Source organism: Chanodichthys erythropterus, chromosome 12 (genome assembly GCF_024489055.1).
Source record: "Chanodichthys erythropterus isolate Z2021 chromosome 12, ASM2448905v1, whole genome shotgun sequence".
In the NCBI taxonomy this organism is placed as follows: Eukaryota; Metazoa; Chordata; class Actinopteri; order Cypriniformes; family Xenocyprididae; genus Chanodichthys; species Chanodichthys erythropterus.
The window spans coordinates 9441255-9464556 of NC_090232.1; the positions used below are offsets into that span (position 1 = coordinate 9441255).

At 36.2% G+C, this 23302-nt stretch overlaps 1 protein-coding gene across 1 annotated transcript in view; it reads right to left on the reverse strand.

Moving 5' to 3' along the window:
* The window catches only part of grin2ab (glutamate receptor, ionotropic, N-methyl D-aspartate 2A, b), a 112309-nt gene that overhangs the window by 12447 nt on the left and 76560 nt on the right, over window positions 1-23302 (reverse strand). The window contains exon 4 of the mRNA XM_067403748.1: window positions 4703-4817. Within this exon, the coding sequence (XP_067259849.1) occupies window positions 4703-4817 (115 nt within the window). The remainder of the gene's footprint in view (window positions 1-4702; window positions 4818-23302) is intronic.

Sequence of the window (23302 nt, forward strand, 5' to 3'; positions counted from 1 at the left end):
GAATAGGGTTTTACTTTCAGCAGGATGAAAAAAACAATGCTAAATGCAAATAATAAAATATTAACCTAACCATACAATCGTCCACAGTCAGGATAGAAAAATAATAATATTCTTATCAAGTTTAAAAAGGGAAGAGAAAATACTTTCTATATATTTTGTTGTTGACTTTAAAGGCCGTCCAATCAAACTTTATGGTATTTTGGTGCAAATTCATCTGTCACTTGGTAATATGACTAATATCAATATTATATTTGGCCCAGTATTTGTTCCATGTGTTAGAGTGGTAAATAACACTTGTGCTGCTGTTTATGCATTAGCAGAATTCTCAGTTTTCCCTATTCAGCCAATGTCATGTTAATAATTTCGTACATTGTTTGGCCTCATGTGCTTCATGCTAATATTAATCAATGTTAATGCTGGATTTCAAGAGTTTTAAGAGATTTTGTACAATAAACCATCTTGGTCGTAACAAGATAATATTGGGGTCCTCATACAAAAACCAGTTTGGAACCACAGATCTACATGATCCTGTGGGGTAAAATTACATTTTTAGAAGTACAAAAGTGTCTTAGAAGCACAATATGTAAGATTGTTGCAATAAAATATCCAAAAACCACTAACACAGTGTTTTACATTTTGTTCACTTGTGTACTTACATTATCCCAAACATAGCTGCGGGAACATATTTTATCAGGGGGGGCGTTGTCGTGGTGGAGGATTTTAATGAAAATTCTAATATTAAACAGCCCAAACAACATGAACATACAAATGAATGAGGACAGAGTTATGTAAGAACGCTCAGAACTGATTTGATCTGCATCTTACCTTATGATACTCAAATGTAGTTTGGCACTGGAGTTAGGGCCGGTTCACAGAGAAAGCAAAAACCTTCAAAGATGCGAGACGCGGGCAGTGGAATGGTGGAAAACGCAAGGTCTCGAGATGCAATTTTTTTAGAAAGCGCCACGTTTTTGGAACGGTGTCATGCGTGAGGCACTGCAAAAGACCCGAGATGTGAGCGCAACGCATCAAGTGCGTTTACATAGAAAAACAACTGAAAAGTAGCACAGTGCAATAGAAAAATGCTTTCTGTGTGAACGGCCCCTAATGCTGATGAATACTTTAATTCAAGACCTCTATATTTAGTTGTGAATGTGCATAAGTGTCAAATGAGTTCTGAGACATGCTGGTCCTGAACCAGCATAGTCACGTCACTCAATCCAATGCGAAATCGGCTTTTGAAACAGCCTATATTAATTTCTCAAACTCATAAAACCATATTCAACAACATGACAGGGAAGAGAAGAAATTGTTGAATAAAGTTGTTGTTTTGTTTTCGCACACAAAAAGTATACTCGTCAGTTCATAACATTAAAGTTGAATCCCTGTAGTCACGTGGACTATTTTAACGGTAATTGCGTTTCTTTCTATGGGAGATTAAAATAAAAAAAAAAAACTGATGAAAAAAGGTTGTGCAGGTTTGGAGCTGAACGACATAAGGGTGAGTATTTAATGAAAGAGTTATCATTTTTGGGTGAACTAACCCTTTAAATTCCAATGTAGTGAAACAGCTGTTGGCAGGGGGTGCTGCAGCATGGCCATGATCCCAAATGTTTTCAACGATGTTTAAATCTAGGGAAATTTGCAATTTTAACCAGTGTAACGTCTCTCCTCATTGCGTCACCTGTCAATGGCGCCATGTCAGCATTATCCTCGGTTTTCGCTTTTTACTGCCGTAGAAACCATGGCAACACAGTGAGTCTTATGAAAAAACGCGAAAGTAGTAGTTCCTAGCACGCCATTCTGTTGTTGTTTCACACATTCGTCATGTACGACAATTATTTGTTATCGTTTGCAAAGATTCTGTCTCCAAAGATACCTCCAAGAAATGTAAACGTACAGTCAATCAAATGACCCACAAAGAGATTGGGCAAGAGGAGAAATAATACAAAGATCAATATTGCTGTGGGATTTTCTAGATGAAGAGCTTCACGACAAACTTCGAATAGACAGAGATGCCGAACTTGCATGTGTTTAATTAGATAGGTGAGCCACTGTTTGGATAACTTTATCGACAGAAAACTAAATCATCATTATATACCTCAACAGGGTTAGTCTTATTGTTTGAATGTCTTGTTTTCTTAATTTACCGCAAGTAACATGTATGTATATGCATATATTGAACAATTAATAATCAAGTACAGATAATCTGAATGATTATTAATGAATTTATGCTGATATAACTAGACATGCAGTATTATTGCACTTGGTTTGTACAATTACAGACCTACAAACTCAAAAGAGGTGAAGAAGGTGACATGTTTGAGAAGTAAATTGTTGTAGGGGGTCTGGGGGCATCGTCCACCAATATAATTATTTTGTGATTTTAACATCACAACATTTGCTTCAAGTAAAATAAAACAAAATCAAATATTTATTGACTCTAGGGCTGGGCACTGACATAAATTTCACAGTTGAATTCGATTTTGATACAGAAGCTTGCGATTTGATTTCAATTTGATTATCTTCAATACAATACTTATTAATTTGGGGCCTATCAGGTACAGTACATGGAAAATTTACTCAAAGAAATATCTCAACTAATGCTGTAAAATATACAGGGAACCACAGTTGGTACATAATTATAATAGTACAGGTTAAAATTAATTGATTTATAAGCTACTTACAATAAAATTTTACAATGAAATGTTTTTATAATAACATTATAGTACATTTTTAATGGCATAATTATGTTTCTTTTCCTTTCTAAATAGGCCTGAACATTTAAATGGTGGCCGTCATAAAAACGGATTTATACATTCAATATTGAAGCACATGTTAAGTACAAATACAATGAATATGAAATGGTCTATAGTGCATATATTTATCAAAATGCTCCTCTCTAAGTTCATTTTTGTGGCTGACTAATGAGTTTTTGGATATTGAATGGCTTTTCTGAGGTAAATGTGACAGTAAATGTGACATTTTTACAAGCTGTTTTATTGACGCCTTTCCGCTGTTGAAACACTGATTGATCGATTACATGTGACATGATATGGATTTTGGTAAGTTGTATCTTTCAACATACCTTCGGATGTTCGTTCATGCTTATTTCGTAACTAGTAAAGCAGAAGAGATGGTCGGTTCATGTACCAAAGAGCGCCAAGAAAGATCGCGACAGCTCGAGAGACGTCTATGGTCTCACTCCAGTCTATGGGAAAGTAGCCCATTTTTGATTCTTGTGATGTTTATTGTGCTTGCGGATCTACTCCATTCACATAGATGACATATTTTGATTCAAAATGGTGAATTTTGCCGCAAAGCGACTAGTTTGAAGGTATGTAATTAACACTGTTTAACAAGTCTGGTGAACAAGAATAGTAAGTCAGCGTTTTTGCAAATGTTGTGAGTACGTTCAAATATACCTTTAGTATGACTGTTTTGAACACGTAAAAATGCGCTGTATTACCCCACCAATTAATTTGACAAATAAAGTAATATTAAATTTAGCATTAAACATTACATTACTTGCGGCTGATTCATTAGCATGAAATAAAATCATGTGATCAAACTTAACGGTTATAAAACTTTATTTCATTACCTCATCCATGAACATGATTTGTGAGTCCCGTCGGATTGATTTCCATCGGCAGTGGAGGTGAAGACGACAACTCCCATCATTCCACGCTCCTTCACAGCGTCATCAAGCTACGCCTTTGTTATTGTTTCGAATATGCGACCTCTAGCGGCGAAAATTACATACTGTGCTTTTAAAACTGCATGCGTACTGATTACAACAGAAAAATGCTGTTTAAAGTAATTTTAGATCGCACGCCTAACCGCTGTTACTCCTCGAAATGTCATGTCACCCATGTAACAACATAATGTGTCAAGTTTACAGCATGTATGTGCTCTGTACTCTTCGCGAAATAGTTATGTGTGCCGTCATGTGCGTGTGCTCGTCTATAAGCTCCGATAAGACAATCGGCTCACACCCTGTTCTAGCCCCGCTGCAGTGAGAAATGATTAGTGTCACACTTTTCACACAATCACTGCAGGGTTTTAATGTGAGTGTGTGTGTCTTCACACACACTGCAGGGCACTGTCAAAACACACAGCATCCAACACACCTCAGAGAAATAACAACTCATTAAAAGAACGCATGAGTGAGCAAACGATTACGAAAACGAGTGTGTGAAGCACTGAGATAGAATAGAAGAACATGTAAAGCTAATTAGAGAAAGAGAGCAAAGACAGAGAATAGATTACTGTACAAAAAAACAAGCAAATTATATATGCTAATAGCCAAAATAGAGAGAGAAATGAAAAAGGGCAATAACCAGCACAACAGAACTGGATGGAGACACATGTGCACTCTTCTCCAATTTAATGCTTTCGCAGTAAATAAGTTATGAAACCATTGCGTTAATAAGGGCTATTTTGACTCTTTATGACTAAGTAAACAATGCTTGAAGTCATGTGCATGGAAAAAAAAAACCCAGGCTGTGAAATGGTACAAATGAAATGTTCTTTTTCCCTAATAGCAAAGTCCAGTGCATTTTCAGTCACAGTCACAAAAAGGCTTTGAGCTAGTAAACAGAATATTGATTGCTTATGGTTCCTGAATCCCCTTACAGGCAAAGCTAACAGAAGAAAATGAAGATTCGGGAGGGATATAAAGATTAAAGGCTCTTTATCTTACCTTCTCCCATTCCCTCCGCGTGTTCAGAACAATGACAACCAGTTTGGGATTGACTTGGTAGCCATCGTCCATGAATGAATGATCTTTACCCCCTAGATTGACTCCCATCATATATCTGCAACACACACAGACACAAAAACCCCAAACAGTTTAAACTCAGCAAGTCATATTGAGCTCTGACTAAAGTGTTTGGCGGCGACATGCAAGTCATTTAATGAAATATTAGTGACAAGCTCAAAGGTAAACAATATAAATAACATCTGATTGAATTCCATTTAGTTTCTTATCTGTTTTCCAAAAGACATTAAATTGCCTTTGTGATCTTAAATGAAATCAATCTATCCCAATTCCATGTTTTTTTTTTTTGCCAAAACCCCAAATGCAATGAGCAAGCACACACATAAACAGTGTCTTACAAATGCATTTAGATATCCAACTAATTCATTTTAAATTTCAAAGCATTCAATTAAATTATTTTAATGTGAAATGAATGTAAAAGTATTCTTAAAAAAAAAAAAAAAAAAAACTCACAACATTAATAATAAAGTATTCAATCTCCCCAATTTAATATTTTGTAGAACCATCCTTTGCTCCAAAGACAAACACTTTTCGGGGTCTGTTTGTAAGAGCTTACACAGGTGTTAATTTGCCCTTTAATTTAATTCTGGCAGATTTGCTCCAGGTAGTTCAGGTTAATAGGATGACACTTATACCTTTGCAAATTTAGTTTCACAGACTGACATTGTAGGACATTCACCTTTATTTTCTTAAACCTCTCTGATGTTTTTGGATTCATTTTTTGTGATCAATGAAACAGGTTCTCTAACAGTGTTACCCTAGATTTTTCAGCATTTCTTTTTCATCCATTCTGTAGCCAAATGATAACTTTGTACTGTAATACATAAATTTACATTCACTCATAAATCTTCTCCTCTGCATGGATTACTTTCAGGGTGCTTCTTGACAGGAGCCAAAGACTTTATATACACAAATATGCTGCACTCATTTTACTTATGAATGGGAGAATGTGCAATGAGCAATATGAAGAAATAAGTCCAGCCTTCAAAGAGCCAATTCCTAATTGGTAAAGTCATCACATCACTGCAGCCGCCGCTAGAAGCTCCGGATGCCATAGAAACAGTCAGTGTTCTGAGACGTGTGCTTAGGACTGCTCATGTGCATTCACTGGTCTAGCCTGAAAAATAAGCTTTTTGAATGTTATTTGGCCACGTTCACACAGCAACAGAGTATGATTGTCAGTCCTGAATTTGTCAGTCCTGTACTTAAAGGGTTAGTTCACCCAAAAATGAAAATTATCCCATGATTTACTCACCCTCAAGCCATCCTTGGAGTATATGACTTTCTTTCAATCTGAGATATATTTAAAAAAATATCCTGGCTCTCCAAAGATTTATAATGGTAGTGTACGGGGGGCATGTTTGAAGCCCAAAATAGATGGATAGATAGATAGATAAAGGCCTTCTGAAATGAAGCGATGGGTTTTTTGTAAGAAAAATATCCATGCAGATGCCTTCAATGCCCTGTGAAAGGCTCCAAAAAGCATTCCAGAGGAGGTGATTTCCATTATGAACAACTTCACAATTCTCCTCTATGATCACACCAGCAGCCAACTCAACATCAATCAAGCCTGTCTTGCATTGTTCACAAAGAAAGGAAGAGGAATGGAACAAATCCTCTCATCTAAGGACTGGTGCAGCACCCCAAAAGAGCAGTGTACCGAGAACACTGTTGGGGACATGCACTTGAGGTGGCACCAAATGCCATCTCAGTCTGGGGTTGGATAGATCCAAGCGATTGGAGACCATTGTGGTCAACAGTTCCACAGGCAAGCTAGTTCATTCCTAAGTTGTGGCTGCAATACAAAAAAAAAAAGCCTCCTTAAAGTGCACAGCTCTCTGTCAATGTAGAGGAGACTGTGATGGAGACATTAGCTGCATTTCTACTGCCCAAAGGTGAGCGTGCTAGTGTGTGCCAGGGCCAACCGCTTTTCCACTGCCACTTCCTGGGCTTGATCAGGCCACATCTGGGTTTCCTTGGGGCCAACGTCAACGTTTTTTTGGTCCAAAGCGGGCCAACTAGTGCTTGAGGAGTGGTCATGAACAGAGGCAGAGTTTACCTGAGTCAGGAGACGGTCAACACCGCTGACCATTTCCCATGTTATTATATCTGGCTACCAGCATTTTAAACAATTTTCAGCTAAAAGCTCACTTTCAGACACCAATTAGTGTTTGAAATAACTTCCTTGTGATCAGCTGGTGAAATGGTGAGGTCGTGTGAGGTTGTTCTGTGGAGGCGTGTTAAGGACGGGTTTTAGGGAAATGCTGCAGGGCTACTGCGCAGCACGTTGATAGCCCTGGCCCGTACTGGCCCGACAGTGGAAAAGCAGCTATTAAAGAATAGGCTCAACAACAAAATAATCAAACGTGTTTCTGAAATACACTGTTAAAAAAAAATTAAGGGAGAGAACAAGCAATCATCACAGTATAGTAAAAACTTAAAAATTAAACACAGTCAATTAAACTTCAGGGATATCAATCTGTCCAATTAGGAAGTATAAGTGATTTTGAATCAGTTTCACCTGCTTTGGTGCAAATAAAAGTGACAACAGGTGGACGATATGCCTGGCCTCATTTGGCTAGAGTGTGTAGGCAGTTTTTCAATGGCAAAGGCATTGATGCCATTGACTGGCCCTCACATTCCGCAGACCTGAATCCAATTGAAAACCTCTTGGACATTATGTATTGGAGCATCCAAAGGTCTTATCCAGGTCTGGGAGGAGATCCCCAGGACACCATCCATCATCTAATCAGGAGCATGCCCAGATGTTGTCGTGAGTGCACACAGGAACGTGGGGGCCATACACACTACTAGGGCTTTACGATTATGACAAAAATAATTGTCGATTATTCCCTTGAAATTGTAATTATTAATTACAATTATCACAGTTTGCACTGAATTATGTTTTGAATAGCCTTATACATTTGTTTTAAGCAACTGCATGCCATATTTTTATATGAAAATAAGCAAGCTGAAAACACTCTTCCTGAAAAAAAATTCTATAGCATTAAGCCTTAAATGTCATTGGTTTGGTTTCTTTTTTAAATAAAAAAGTAAAAAAAATATATGGTATTACAATGTTATACCAAAACGAAAATTAAAACAACAACCTGTAGAAAGGAAAAACACACAAAATAATGTACAGTAAGTGGCATTTTCTGTTGTTTTGTTTTTTGTAATTGCACTGTTGAACGATTACGTAATTGTGGCATCCCTAACTGTAATCACGATTCAAAATTTGATTCATTGTGCAGCCATACACACTACTGACTTGCATAATGAGTTGCTGTGATGAACTTCATGTAAGCTGGATCAGCCTGCAAATTAATTATTTTTTACATTGATTTTTGGTGTGATTTTTGAACATAAGTGTTGATGATTTTGGTTTGTCACAGTTTTGTTATTAACAAATTACAGAATGTATATGAATAAAGATTTTCAAATTGAATATTTCATTCATTGAGATACAATGTGTGATTTAAGTGTACTCTTATTTTATTATTTTTATTTATTTATTTTTAATTTTTTGAGCAGTGTAGATTTTTTTGAAGTAAATCTTTGTGTTTGACATTCATTTTAAGCTATGTTGCTAAGGTCATATTGCATATTCTACTCTTTACAGTCACTGTATTGTCAGGGTTAATGAACAAAAGGATTGAGCTTTTGAAACTCTACACAACAGGCATGCAACAAACATGATATGTGACACTGGACCACAAAATCAGTCATAAGTCACACAGGTATATTTGCAGCAATAGTCAACAATACATTGTATGGGTCAAAATGATCGATTTTTCTTTTATGCCCAAAATCATTAGGATATTAAGTAAAGATCATGTTCCATGAAGATATTTTGTACATTTTCTACCATAAATATATAAAAAAATTATTTTTGTGAGTGGATATGCATTGCTAAGGACTTCATTTTGACAACTTTTTAAAGGTGATTTTCTCAATATTTTGGTGTTTTTGCACCCTCAGATTCCAGATTTTCAAATAGTTGTATCTCAGCCAAATATTGTCCTCTCCTAACAAACCATAATGGAAAGCTTATTTATTCAGCTTTCAGATGAAAGTTGACCCTTATGACTGGTTTTGTGGTCCAGGGTCACACATTATACAGTATAGCCTAGGTTACTACTAGGATACTGTGATTTACTCCTCACGTCACTGAATTCACCATTAACTATTCACCTGAACAGTTTATATGATGTTTTTATGATATGTGGTATCATTGTAATCCTTGACAGTCAAAACAAAGGGGTAGACATCACCTTTTCTGTGCTATCATGTTTGATTCAGAAGATATGATACAAAATACAGAATTTGGTTATGATGGAAAGTTAAACGGTTGCCATGGCGACCATGAGGCATTTTTGTGATGGCTCCTTTTCTGAAAATGTTCAGGGTCCAAAACTGTACAAGTGTACCAAATTTCATGCTTTTATGAAAAAGTGAACATTTCACCTCAAATTTTGCACATATCACCTGGATTATTATTTACTCTTGTAGCGCAAGTCGACTTGCGCAGTATGCGTACAGTCGTCTGGTGGAATCTAGTTATTTTCGTTTTAAATATCGATATTTTTCTCACAAAAACCCATCGCCTCACTTCAGAAGGCCTTTATTAACCACCTGGAGCTGTATGGATTATATTTATGATGGATACATTTCTTTTTAAAAATGATATTCTTAGGACACCAGGATGGCTTGGGGGTGAGTAAATCATGGGATAATTTTTAAGTGAACTATCCCTTTAATATGGTTACAATCACACACAGTTTAGTTATTTACGGGAGTGACAATCGCATTCTATAAGGGAACTCGCATCTGTAAATTTTAAGGACTCACAACCGCATTCTCGGAAAACCTGCGCTGTGTGAACGGAACCGGACTGGACAACTAGTTGTCTGTCACATCTGAGAGAGCTGCTCTGCACTGCACAAACAAGCGTCTACCTTGTGTTGCAGGGTTTCATGTGTGGTTTCGGTAACTAACAGTGACAGAGATATGAGCTTGTGTGTCATCTGAAGGTTTTAGATCCAGTCACAATTCTCCAACGCAGCAGCTCTTGTCAGTTTTGTGTTCTACATGCAACTCAAATGCTTTGCTCTCCACCCAAATATAAAAGCTGATGTCAGTTAATGAAGATTTGACAGATGAAGTGGCTCGAATGGACTCTTGTCATGTCAAAAGTAATAAGACTTTTCAGGTTTACAGACGTCACTATCTTTTATATTACTTTAGTCACTGTCGCTATGTTACTGCTAAGACAACATAGATGCTGTCACGATCACCTGTGAGAGTGCCCTTCAGCCATTAGAGGGCACTCCGTCCCGGACTGTCATTTCCACCTGTCTCATGGACTACATTCCCCATACACACTTCCCGGACTAATTACCACTCATCATTACACCCAGCTGTTGTGTATTTGGTCATTAGTGTCTGTGTATTTAGTCTGAGTTGTTTCTGTCTGTTCTTGTGGTTCATTGTTGAATGTCACCCTCCTGTTTGGTTCTCCGGTTTTCATGTTTCCTGTTTCCTGTTTCCTGTTTCCTGTTTCTTGTTTTATGTTTGGACTGTTGTTTATGGATTCTGACCCCTGCCTGTATCTTGGACTACGTTTTTGGAATTGCCCTTATTAAATTATTGCTGCCATTGGATCTACCTTTTGTCTTTCTTCGTGCCGTGACCGATGCTACTGTAAGTTGCTGTTTAAACGGGACATTTTCAGACTCACACCTTTAAGTAAATGTGAAAGTGACATGTGAATGCCACGCATTGTCACCCATACTTGGAATTTGTCATCTGCATTAAACCCCTCTAAGTTAGTGCACACACATTAGGAGTAGTGAACACACACACACCCGGAGCAGTGGGCAGCCATTTTGCTGTGGCACCCAGGGAGTGATTGTGGGTTAGGCCCCATAACAACTGTAAATCCCAACAACTGACAGTGTGAATACAGTCTTTGAGCATAAGAAACAACATTTATGAGACAGTTCATGTCAGATTTTGTTGCTAATTTGATATATGTCATCTAAATGTGGAGTTAGGCAAGCAGTTTTTGAGATTTCAGGATTCCCCCATTCAAGCAGATATGACTTGGTCTTGGATGCCTGAAATGGCTACCCAGGGGAGTTGCAAATATGGCCGCCGAGTGAACAAAATTTCCTTGAAAGGGACTTTGCAAAAGCTTAACAGAACCATTCCCTTTTCAAAGCCTCAATATTCTTTAAAAATTCACCTTTTAGAATAAAGTCACACAGTTTTGGAACAACGTGACAGAATTTTTAAAGGTGCCCTAGAACCAGTTTTTACAAGATGTAATATAAGTCTAAGGTGTCCCCTGAATGTGTCTGAAGTTTCAGCTCAAAATACCCCATAGATTTTTTTTAATAAATTTTTTTAACTGCCTATTTTGGGGCATCATTAACTATGCACCGATTCAGGCTGCGGCCCCTTTAAATCGCGCGCTCCCTGCCCATCGAGCTCGCGACTCTATAATACAGTGCATTTACAAAGTTCACACAGCTAATATAACCCTCAAATGGATCTTTACAAGATGTTCATCATGCATGCTGCATGCATGCGTCGGATCATGTGAGTATAGTATTTATTTGGATGTTTACATTTGATTCTGAATGAGTTTGAGGCTCTGCTTTGTGGCTAAAGCGTACATTACACACTGTTGGAGAGATTTATAAAGAATGTGTTTATGCATTATACAGACTGCAAGTGTTTAAAAATGAAAATAGCGACGGCTCTTGTCTCCGTGAATACAGTAAGAAACGATGGTAACTTTAGCCACATTTAACAGCACATTAGCAACATGCTAACTAAACATTTATAAGGACAATTTACAAATATCACTAAAAATATCATGTAATCATGGATCATGTCAATTATTATTGCTCCATCTGCCATTTTTCGCTATTGTTCTTGCTTGCTTACCTAGTCTGATGATTCTGCTAAACAAATGAGATTTACACAAGAAGGAGGAAACAATGGTGTTTGAGACTCACTGTATGTCATTTCCATGTACTGAACTCTTGTTATTCAACTATCCAAAGGTAAATTCAATTTTTGATTCTAGGGCACCTTTAATGTTTGGGTGAACTATTCATTTAATATTTTTTTTTTCCCTAAAATATTCAAACACTGATTAAAACATTACCTAAAGAAACACCTTATTTTAAAATCTGACAAATTGGTTTCTTTTGCCACATCATCCTCCCATATGGCGCTATGATAACGCTTGACTGCCCATTCCATCTTTTACTTTGTTCTCAACTGCTGAACTCTAACTCTTTGTGATCACTGGCCTCTCTCACAAATCTGCTTGTTTGAGCAGAGTTTTGAGGAATGACCTTTTCTAGATGGTGTCTGGGGGGTTTGTGGTAGTTTCCACTTCTTCATAATTGAACCAACACCACTGGAACATTCAAAGATTTGGACATTGTTTTGTAACCTTTTCCTAAAGCATTTGTCTAACATTATCTCTGACATATTTAGAATGCTCTTTAGTCTTAATTTTCACAGCTGTCCTTTAGATTAACAACCTGAATAATTATCCCATAATCGTGACATTTTTGTTTATCTAGGAAAGGTTATAATGACTCGGAGGTATAATCCAATTGTACCTGTTCATATCCTCATCCAGGAAATTTGTTTTAACTTTTTTGCGGAATGTCAAGCGATTAAAATATTTAGCAATTTATTAACCAAAACTATTAAAATTGTTTTTGGCAACTGAAATAAAATAAAATATGAATGTTAGATGAAAAACATAAAAACAAAAATTAGAAATGTTGCCTTGTCAACACTTATTTACATAAGACAAAATACTAAAATTACAAACTAACATTGAAATAAAAATAAAAAAGCACATACAATTACTAAAACAAACTATTTAAAATGAACTCTGAAAATATAAAACATAAAAGCTCATTCAAAACATTAATAAAATTCTACAATGATATATAAATAATACTAAAATAACATTGGATGATATAATATCTGGATAATTTAAAGACATAATAATATGTGTAGCATACAGGTCAGGGTACATGATTAAATGCATTTCCTTTCTTAATGCATTGTTTTTTAAGATAATTAATTGTATTAAACTTACAGCATCTCCAACCTATTGGACACTGAACACGCATGCAGCATATTTTAATTTTAAACTCATTATTCTAATGTTTCAGTACTTAAAAGTAAAAATGTCACAGATACTTAATTTGTAATGAAGTAAAAAGATGGTTTGGTAAAACAACTTGTTCTCTTAAAAAAGCCTGTTATTTACTTACCCTCATGACACTCCAAACCTGTATAATGTTCTTTCATCAAAGGAAAACAAAAGAAAATTAAAATCTTGACATCTGCCCCAAATCTCATGGAAAAACAATCAGCATCTTTTCAATTAATTGCTGATCCAGTTCACAAAACTAGTCTGACTCAACAGTTCACAGGAGGGGAAGATTATCATTACAAACGAAGCTATCATATGGCTTCAGAAAACTCGGAATACAAGTTTTATGGACTTCTACTACAATATTTGAACAGTGCTTTTGCATCCTTTGAAGCCTGAACGCTTCAGTCCCCATTCATTGTAAAGGCATGGAAATGAGCGAGCAGTCCCGTTATTCAAAATATCTCCATCCGTGTCACATTGAAGACGGTCATGCGGGTTTTGCTCGACATGAGGGTGAATAAATAATGACAGAATTTACATTTTTGGGTGAACTAATCCTTGAAGGGTCTGAATACTTCCGCAAGACCCTTTTCAATCATATACACTCCACTGAACAACTACTCGGTACTGTATCTCTGCCTTCTCCATGTAACGCACAATAAAGATTAGCTCAGCTGTGCACAACTCAGATGGCACAAACACACACATACTCTCTTCAGAATTTAATTAAGAAACAGGAACATAACTAGGAAATGAGGTTTAGCTTCAGGCAGAAATGAAAAGAACAGGGTCAGAGCTACACCTGCTACTCAAATACAGCTTCTGTTGTGCATGTTTGTTTGTAAGCGTGTCTTATTCATATATTGGAGATTTCCAGAGCACAAATTGAAAATTGATTTTTGTCATAGCTTTCACATAGTATTCTCTTAAATAAACACATCATTCTGTGCATCTAATCTCACTGATTGAGAAACAGAGAGAGACCAGGTAAAGTAATAAACTCTATGCAGGATGACCTTTATTTTCCATAGTCTTCTGGAAATTATCAAAAGCTTACGACTAATTATATCACTGAGAGTTGGTGGTTTATAAAATGTCATTTCAAATGGCTTTCTGTACACAGAGCCTCTTTATGCATGATCTCAATTAACAGTGAAATGTTAGTACAAGATTAGAGGTAGTTAAATGCGTATTAGGTGATGCTAGTTCCACATGGCCACAATTGCTATTAATCTTTCTATGGTCAGGTCATTGTTAGTGCTGTGCTAATCGCGACAAATTATTGTAATAGACTGCAATATATTAAGGCTTTGTAATATAAATATAACACAGGGACATCAAATAAAATACTTTTACAATAAATTATTTATGATAAAATAGAATATATTTGCATGTTACAAATATATTACATTCACAATGTTGTTGTTGTTTTTGAAAACCAGCCAAACTGAATATTACAGTAATATTTATTTTAATTATACATTAGTAATACATTTCTGTGCTCATTTCCTTCACACATCATTTTAAGGCAGGTCAATAAAACCAAGCCTGTATTTCACATGAAAGAAGACCTTTTTCTAGTCATCTAGTCGTTAATTTAAACCGGCAAATGTAATGATTATGAATGTGTTGGAAAAAAATATCAAGGACACATTTTAATTACCTATTAATAAACTACTGTTTTCTGTGTCAGTGTCTGCTGCAAAGATGAAGTTAACGATGCTGACTCGACATCTCCGCAAGTATAGTGAACATGCCTACAGAGAGAAATGCCCCTTTCATACAGATTATACAAGCAGAGAGTATTTCTTTTCTATTTTAATTGGTTAATTGGTTAAAAGTAGACATTTTAAGCTTTCTATAGATATATTTCTCATGTCTGTGAGGCAAGTAGCCTATACTCTTGAGTTTCGATTCATTTTTGTGACGCACCGAAATGGCAGAAAGCGCATCCACAGCATTTTCTTGTTATTGTGAGTTTACACAAATAAAAGTAGACCCTTTACTGTTTCGTATTACTCTTATCTGTATGACCAAAAATGACAGAGACAAAATGCAAGTGATCGTGCCAGCACCTCCACGTCATGCAGTAAGCATGCTCCATATTTTGCGCAAACATTTGGATATGTGCCTAATAATACACAGCAAAATCCCCAGAGTTTAATCAACTCTGCTTAGAGTACATATGGTCCCTCTCTAAATATTGTTTAAGTAACACTGAAGCAGAGTTAAAGTCAGTTGTAGCTTTTGTTTCTCTCTTTTCTTCAGTGATTCTGCTTGTTAACAGCAGGTGTTCATCATTAATGCTCAATCATCACTTAATTAATCACTTAATTATCTCATTAACTTTAACTCTGCTTCAGTGTTACTTTAACACTACAGTACTGTAATTACCACGAGGTCCCACTGTTAATGATCTGTCCCTCATGAACTGTGTGACTTGTTGGTAGGGCTAGGCGATATATATCGTATGCGATTGTATTTCATCAGTAAAGCCGGTTCCCTGATTACCGCTAAATCGCCATCACCTGCTTTCAAATGGAGCGGCATTTAATAGACAGAACCGTAGTTCACTGACAAGCCACGCAATATCGCGTTCATATCACAGATGAATCGGCTTCGATAATGAACACGATATTGCATGGCTTGTCAGTGATCTACGTCTATTAAATGCCGCTCCATTTGAAAGCAGGTGATGGCGATTTAGCGGTAATCAGGGAACCGGCTTTACTGACGAAATGCGCGTGACAATCGCATACGATATATATCGCCCAGCCCTACTTGTGAACGGCACAATTTTTTTTTCTTCTGCGACTAATCGACTAATATAATTTTGGTAGACTAAGCCTCTTCTAGTCAACTAATGTTAAGTTAAATATTAGGGGGCAGCCCTAGTGTGTACTTCATGGTATTTTTCCAACATTTTTCTCTCATTCCCTTAGAAAAATAGCAAGTGGTTTGCCTCTTCTGTTTCATTGTGTAACTGACTTTGCATGACAAGAAAAATAAATACATTTGCTATCATAAAAATTAAGTAACACTGCAGCACTCTATGTTCACACTGCATGTTAAGCCTTTTAAATTGAAAGCGCACAACGATTGTGGTTATATTTATGTAATAATAATGACAGACCAATCAGAAACTAGTAATTAAAACCTAGAAACAACTATGAATAGCATAGCAACCACATGTGTTAAAACCCATTCAGAAAACCTGAACAAACCTTGTTTGTAAATAAAGTCTAAATATGAGTAGTTGACTATAAAGTAAAAAAAAAAATTCAGATCAGAAACAACAAAAAATAATGAATTATTAACTCAATAACACAGACCTTTAAATGGCATTTCACTAGCACAGACTATATAAGCGAACATTGGTTTGTCAGTAATAATACAAAGACTGACATATCCAATGCAAGCAAAGAGCTGGCAAAGCAGTTATGTTGTTTTGTGTGCTGAAAGACAATAAATAGGAGGTCAACAACGAGGGAAAGCTACAACATAATGCTTCAGAATCGATTTTCAGAGATCTTGCCTTGCCTACAAGCGAAGCAAGTAAACAAGGCCAGAATCAAAGGACAGCAAGTGCGGAGGAAAATGTCTGATGGAAAACAGATCGGTGTTCCCATTATACAGCACTCCTACCGCTAAGGTGTTTAATGTTTTAAACGAATATCAAGCGTGGAAAATACCCCCAGATGAAGTCAACATAAAATCTGTACAGTGAGAAATAGAGTATGTGTGACTAAATTAAACCCAAGCAAAGGAAAAACAAAAACAATACAAACCCAAACAGCAGTGCTCGAGATGAGCTGATGATAATCGATGCCATTTACAGTTAATGTGTCAGACTGTGAATAATTTGGAGTAAAGGAGTTGCCACAACTCTGGCAAAAAAAAAAAAAAAAAAGGCAGACACTTTTGCCTTAGGCTGTGAAATCACTCAAGCGCTTAAAATATGAGACTTGTCAGCCTCATGGCAGTGTCTTCTGTGTAAAGGTGATAATGTTGCAGGAGGTGCTTATGAAAGAGTTGTTGTGTTTGTACTTGAGCAGATACAGCAGGTTTGGGTTGGGCTCACAACAAAGTGAGATAAACACAAACACAGACAGAGCTTGCAGAACTCTCCAACTAACTAAAGTTTGCCCAACACAACTAGGGATACATGATAAAACGGAGACTGTATCACCGTATTCACTAAGGATGTGCAAAAATGTGTTAGCCAAAATCTGATTATTTAGAACAACATATGGTAAAATAAAAACCAAAACATACTAGCTGTTAAGCGAAGACTTGCGTCTGTTTACGGCATAACAGAAAGTACAGACCTCACAACCTTTTAATGCCATTTATTTTAAAAATAAGTAGACTAAATTGCTATAACTTTTATTCCACAAAAACTCTAATTAAATCTAATTCATCACGTAAAAAAAAAAAAAAATCAAAGCCCTTACAAAAATGGGGACCTTCAGTTTATTTAATAATAATAGGTAGAGGTCGACCGTATTTTGCTAATACTGACTGCTAAAATTGGACAATATGACTAATAACAATAATATAAATGAAAACGTTCCACTTGAATGATTAAGTGATTTACTCATAAAAGACAATCGCTTGTTGTCATTCCAGAATGAATCAATGCTTTTGAACAAATCACTTGTTTTACTAAAAGCCCACCACTAATGCACTAAGTCTGGAAAGCACAAACAAAGACAAGTAAGTGAATCAAACATTAAAGTGTTTGAACGTTGCTTGAATAACCAAATTCGAGAACAGAAAGTAATTATTTTATATAATTATTAAAATTTGTATATTATTGTATATAACAGCGGCACTTATTTGCTTGTGTGATTATGCTTAAAGGCACAATATGTAATTTTCGCAGCTAAAGGTCGATAATTCAAAACAAAGGCGTAGCTTGATGGTATTGAATGAGCGTGGAATCATGGGAGTTGTCGTCTTCACCTGCAAAGCCACTGGTGAGCAATCTGACGAACTCTGGCAAGAATCATGTTCATAGATGAGCTAATGTATTAAAGTTTTATTAACGTTAGTGTGGTTTGAAGCAGGGCGGACTGAGAGACGTAGGAGTCCAGCTGAGCTTTTATTATGCTTATGCTGAAGTCGGCCGCTTCCACTCTTTTCGTTGCGTTTATAAAGAACAAGTGGCTCTGGGTTAACACAGCTCTGTTTTACATGGTTAAAACAAACATACTAAATACATTTGAGCGTGTTGAAAATTGTTATAATGGTACTCTGTGCGTTCGCTTAGTGGCTGGTATGAGAGACTTGTTGCACTTTGTAGTAATCTAGATCCATATGAGAATGTCATATTAATAAAAACTGGATGACTTTGCTTTGTTTCTAAAACACATGCAATTAATTTAAATATATATTGTATGATGGAGAAAGCTCTCTCTGATTATGCTATGTTAGCCACTTGACAAAATGATGTTGTCTCTGAGGCATGGTAAAAACATGGTACTCATGGTAAATCAAGAAAACAAGCGATTCAAACAATAAGACTAATCATGTTGAACTATATAACAATGATCAGTTTTCTGTCAATTAAAGTATCCAAACAGTTGCTCACCTGTCTAATAAAACACATTATATATTATATACACAACTTTGGTGTTTGCATACTAAAGTAAAACGGGAATATGGATAACAAGGATATGACGTAATTGACAGGCGACGAAATGACACGGTCTGTGTTCTGGTTTAAACTGCTGATTTCTCTTAATTTAAACATTGTTGGAAACATTTGGGATAATGTAAGTACACAAGTCAACAAAATATATAAAACATTGTACTAGTGGTTTTTGGATATTTTAACCAAAAAATCTTTCATATTGTGCCTTTAAATATAATTTCAGCCATAACATAAATATTACGTCTATCTGTATTGGCCAAAGGTTCTATATCAGTGTATTTCTACTAACTACATAAGACAGTCTGTTATATACTATAGGGACTAACTGCTGCCATTACCGTTCGAGGGCAGCTGTATGTATACATATGTGTGTGAGCATGATGGAATTAAAAGACTTAATTAAGACAACACATACAGTACGTTTGTCAGAAACGAGTTTAGCCCCTGGGCAGACAGAAGGAAAAGGGCCAGAACTACACCTGCTACTCGGATGAAGCATTTTGGGTTTGTATATGTATGATTGCCTTAAGATAGACAGCCAACTGTTTTATATTCTCCAACTTTAACTGACATCTTACCGAATATTACACCAGCATTTTTTTTTTATTACAACACCAAGTCTAATTCTCTTTTATGACCATTCTGTTATATAAAATACCACTGTTCACATTACGATATGTGTATACTTGGCAATAACAAGTATCACAACACATCTATCCATCTTTCTTGGAGGCATTTCGAAGGTTAATTCTAGCTCTGTGGATGGTGGCGTCATACAAAATGTTCCCACATTGAAGAGTCTGCAGTGTCCCAGATACAGACAGCCTTAGCAACGAGGGAGAGATCAAAAGGAACACCTACTCGGAGCAGACGGATACCAACGCTGCAAACAGCTACTGATGGTAACCCATGGCAACTCCTGATAACTGTGCATTCTGGAAAAAAAAACAAAAAAACAGCCACAGCAAGTGCCTTCGCAATCTAAACTAACAGTAGATTTTGTTTCCGACTACCGTGTGCGATACGGACATCTTCTTGGCCAATGTAGACATCACAAGGTTGCCCTCACAGCTCAGAACGGAACTGAAAACCAATCCAATCATTGAGATATAAAAGGAATTGGGCAGGAGGAATTAAATGGGATCCAAAATAGCAATCTTTGTGCTTCCTTAAATATCCAGCACCTCTCAAATGGAGCAAGGAAATGTGTTGCCAGAAAAAAAATTCCTTGTTTGTCACTGCTTAGTAAGCCGAGACCCAGAAAGGAAAAATATTTAGAGAACTAAAATAAGACAAGAAAAATAAGGAAATTCAAGTGACAGTACATACTGGGTTTCAAATTTAATCAAATTTAACACTTTTTGAGACCTTTTTATGAACTGCACAAATGAAATCAATATGTCCAAACTAGGGATGTCAATTTACAGGAATTCACATAATTGGTCGTTGTTTATATTAAAGATCAATTAATCGATTAATTGCTAACTTTAAACTCTTAAAAGGACAGCTGACCCAAAAATGAAAAATTTGTCATCACTTATTGACCCTCAGGTCCCAAATGACATCCTAAACCCTCACAGTCTTCCTCTGAGTCTGCACTTTCATGACGTAATGCTACTTTGACTGCTGGGTAAAGTCCTCTGTATAGCTCGCAGATTTGCGGACTCAGCAGAAGTGCACATCGAGGGTGCATATCAGCCGCAAAGAGGGCTCTCGCGAGCACCCTTCTGAAACCTAAAATGATGAATGGGACACCCTACGGTCTTGCGGACTTAACCACAAGACCAAAAGTGCATTGAAGTGTGCCATTTGGGATTCAGCCTGCATGTCGCACAGAGTAGGGCATAAAACAGACAATGAAACGATATGTATACGGTACACTACTGTACATGTTTTCATATCATTTTAAAATAATTCATTTATTGTCTAGATGCTGCATTAGTGGAGAAAGAACAGCAGAATGTTTGCCGTCAAGGCTGAGAGGACGCTAACATTAGTAGTAGCTCAAGCCTTTAAAACAACGTGACAAAAACACACGCAAGTTTGACCCAAATGTTTAATGTCACGATTGTTACCATCTATTAGCATTAGTTTATATCCAGCTGGTTGCATTTCATGCATTCGTTATTACATATTTAAAGCTAGCGACGTAAGACAGCTAACTATATTGTCATGCAGAACATATAAACAAATAAGAAACGCATTGAATTTCAGTTAATTTTTTTATCGTCACAGTAATAGTCTACATATTTTCTTATTTTTATAAGATAATCATCAAGTGTTCTAAAATAGAAGCAAATACGGTGTCAAAGTATTCATATAGATATGTATCTATTACTAATGATATGTCCTTTGTGTAGATATTTAAAGGTGGCCATCTTTAAGCATGACTGTTTGAATTTATATAAAAGGGTAACACTGTACAATAAGAGTCCATCTGTAACATTAACTAAAGTTAATAAAAGTATTGTTCATTTTTAATTTAAACTAACTAATATTTTTTTTTACATTTAAAGTTGTCATTAGTTGACATTAGTTAATGCACTATGAAGTAACATGAATGATATATATTAATATTTTGTATATTTAAAAAGTACAGTATCATGGTTCAGTACTGTTTTTCAAATTTTGTAATAAAATTCAGCACTATTTTATGTGTTATGTTTATGTTCATTCAGTATACATGAAAAAAAAAAACTTGGTTGATTAATTAGTTATCAGTCAGCATGGTCCAACCTAGTTATTGTTATCGGTGAAATACACTATTGGTCAAGTGTATCCCCTATAGTGGCCCCTGGTTGAGAACAACTGATGGAGACCTATTACAAAATCAGTGAACTAAAATAAATACTGTTGGCTGTTTCTTTTTATTAACCTTTATGTTTTGCTGGCTCTAGCTCACACTACAAGACTTGCTTGTCACCCTATTATGTTTTAAGCCCCAGATCATCACAGATGCTCATAGCGTGCACACTTGTGACACACTTGTGACACACTCAGAGTAGTCGCAAACTTTTTTGAAATCTAGCCAAACAGTCAGATGTGTGCACTGGTGCATCTCTGAGCAGCAATGAACAACAGCCAATAAGATTTCCAGGAGAAAAAATGCTAGAGGAGGGCGAGGCAGTGGGAAATGTAAGCCAAAACCTGTGCAAATATTGTCAAGAATGGACTTACTATGGGTTACCATGTGTTTGTGCCTTGCAAAGTGTGCTGAGTTTATGTCTTGTAGTGCATGGAGGTCTGTAATGCCTGGAGAAAGCTGTCCGTTAGCATTCATCTCAATGCCAGTTGCTCGGTCTTCTCGGAAGTATGCAATTTGAATTCTGCCATCTTTGCTCACAGCCACTCAGTTCTGGACACAATTGTTTACGAGTCAATCAGGGGCTAACTGGACCATGCTAAACAGCCAAACCTGGACCTCTTGGTGTGTGCCTGTCCATATTTGTCTCTCGAAACCACCGATATGATGGCATTAGCCTCTCTGTTACCCCCAAAACTCCCAAAAGCGTGCAGACTGACCAGTGTGCACAACATAAGTGGAAAAAATTAGAAAATTTTGTCTTTAAAACTCATTCAAATCTCAACATGACAGCTACCATGAAAGGATCACTTATGTACAATAAAACAGCTTTTTCTAAGCCACTCATATACTGAACATCATTTTGACACATTTGTCAAAAGTACTACTCATTTCTTTAAGTACTATTCTCATTTCTAAGTGCATCTATTGCAGTGTGGAATAACGTTAGCCATTTTGCTGTACTGAGTTACAAGAAACAGTACCGGTGGTCAGTGATTTCGAAGCTTGTAAAAGAAACTGCTTGCCCAAAGAAATAGGCAGTGTTGGGGTAATGCATTACAAGTAACTTGAGTTATGTAATCAGATTACTTTTTCAAGTAACTAGTAGAGTAACATTATTTTTTTTAAGTTACAACAAAATATCTGTTACTTCTTCAAATAAGTTACTTTTTCACATTTATTGACTGACATCTCTCCTGTCCCCATGTTGAGAGAAAGAAAGTGCAAAGGTATTGTATGTGCTGTGTGAACATGATGGTTATTATAGTTCTAGACTAAATATGAACATGCATTTACTCATCTCACTTGCATGAAAACATTCAGTATGTCACAAAATGAATAAAAACAGTGAAATGCAATCTCAGAATTTTATGCAAACCTGTAATAATTAACTATATTAAATTACTCAAATATACTTCATGTATTTAATCTCACTTTATTAACCAATGTCTTTGCTGCTGACCTTCAATGATTTAATTCAACCATACTAATAAGCAAAAATTACTTTAGATTAGATTTAGAAATAAGAACTTCCTTGAACTTCCTTCTCCTGTATCTTATTCTTCTTCTTTAATCCAGAACGGCAGCACAGCTGCAAGGTTTGTTTGAACTGCGCCCTTTACTGTACAGGTGTAAATATGCATTTCCTTCAGCCTGAGGTTTATAGGGTATATGACAAATGTCACATGACCAAACCGGAAAACTGGGTCTCATTGCATCTGCTTGTCAGAGAAAGTGTTAACAGCAGTATGAACTGACAGCATATCTATGGACTTTTAAGGTAATCAGCAAAACTACCTAGTTCATATTGTTATAGGTGTTTTATTCTATTAAATATCTAAACGTTAGTGTGAGGTAGATAAATTA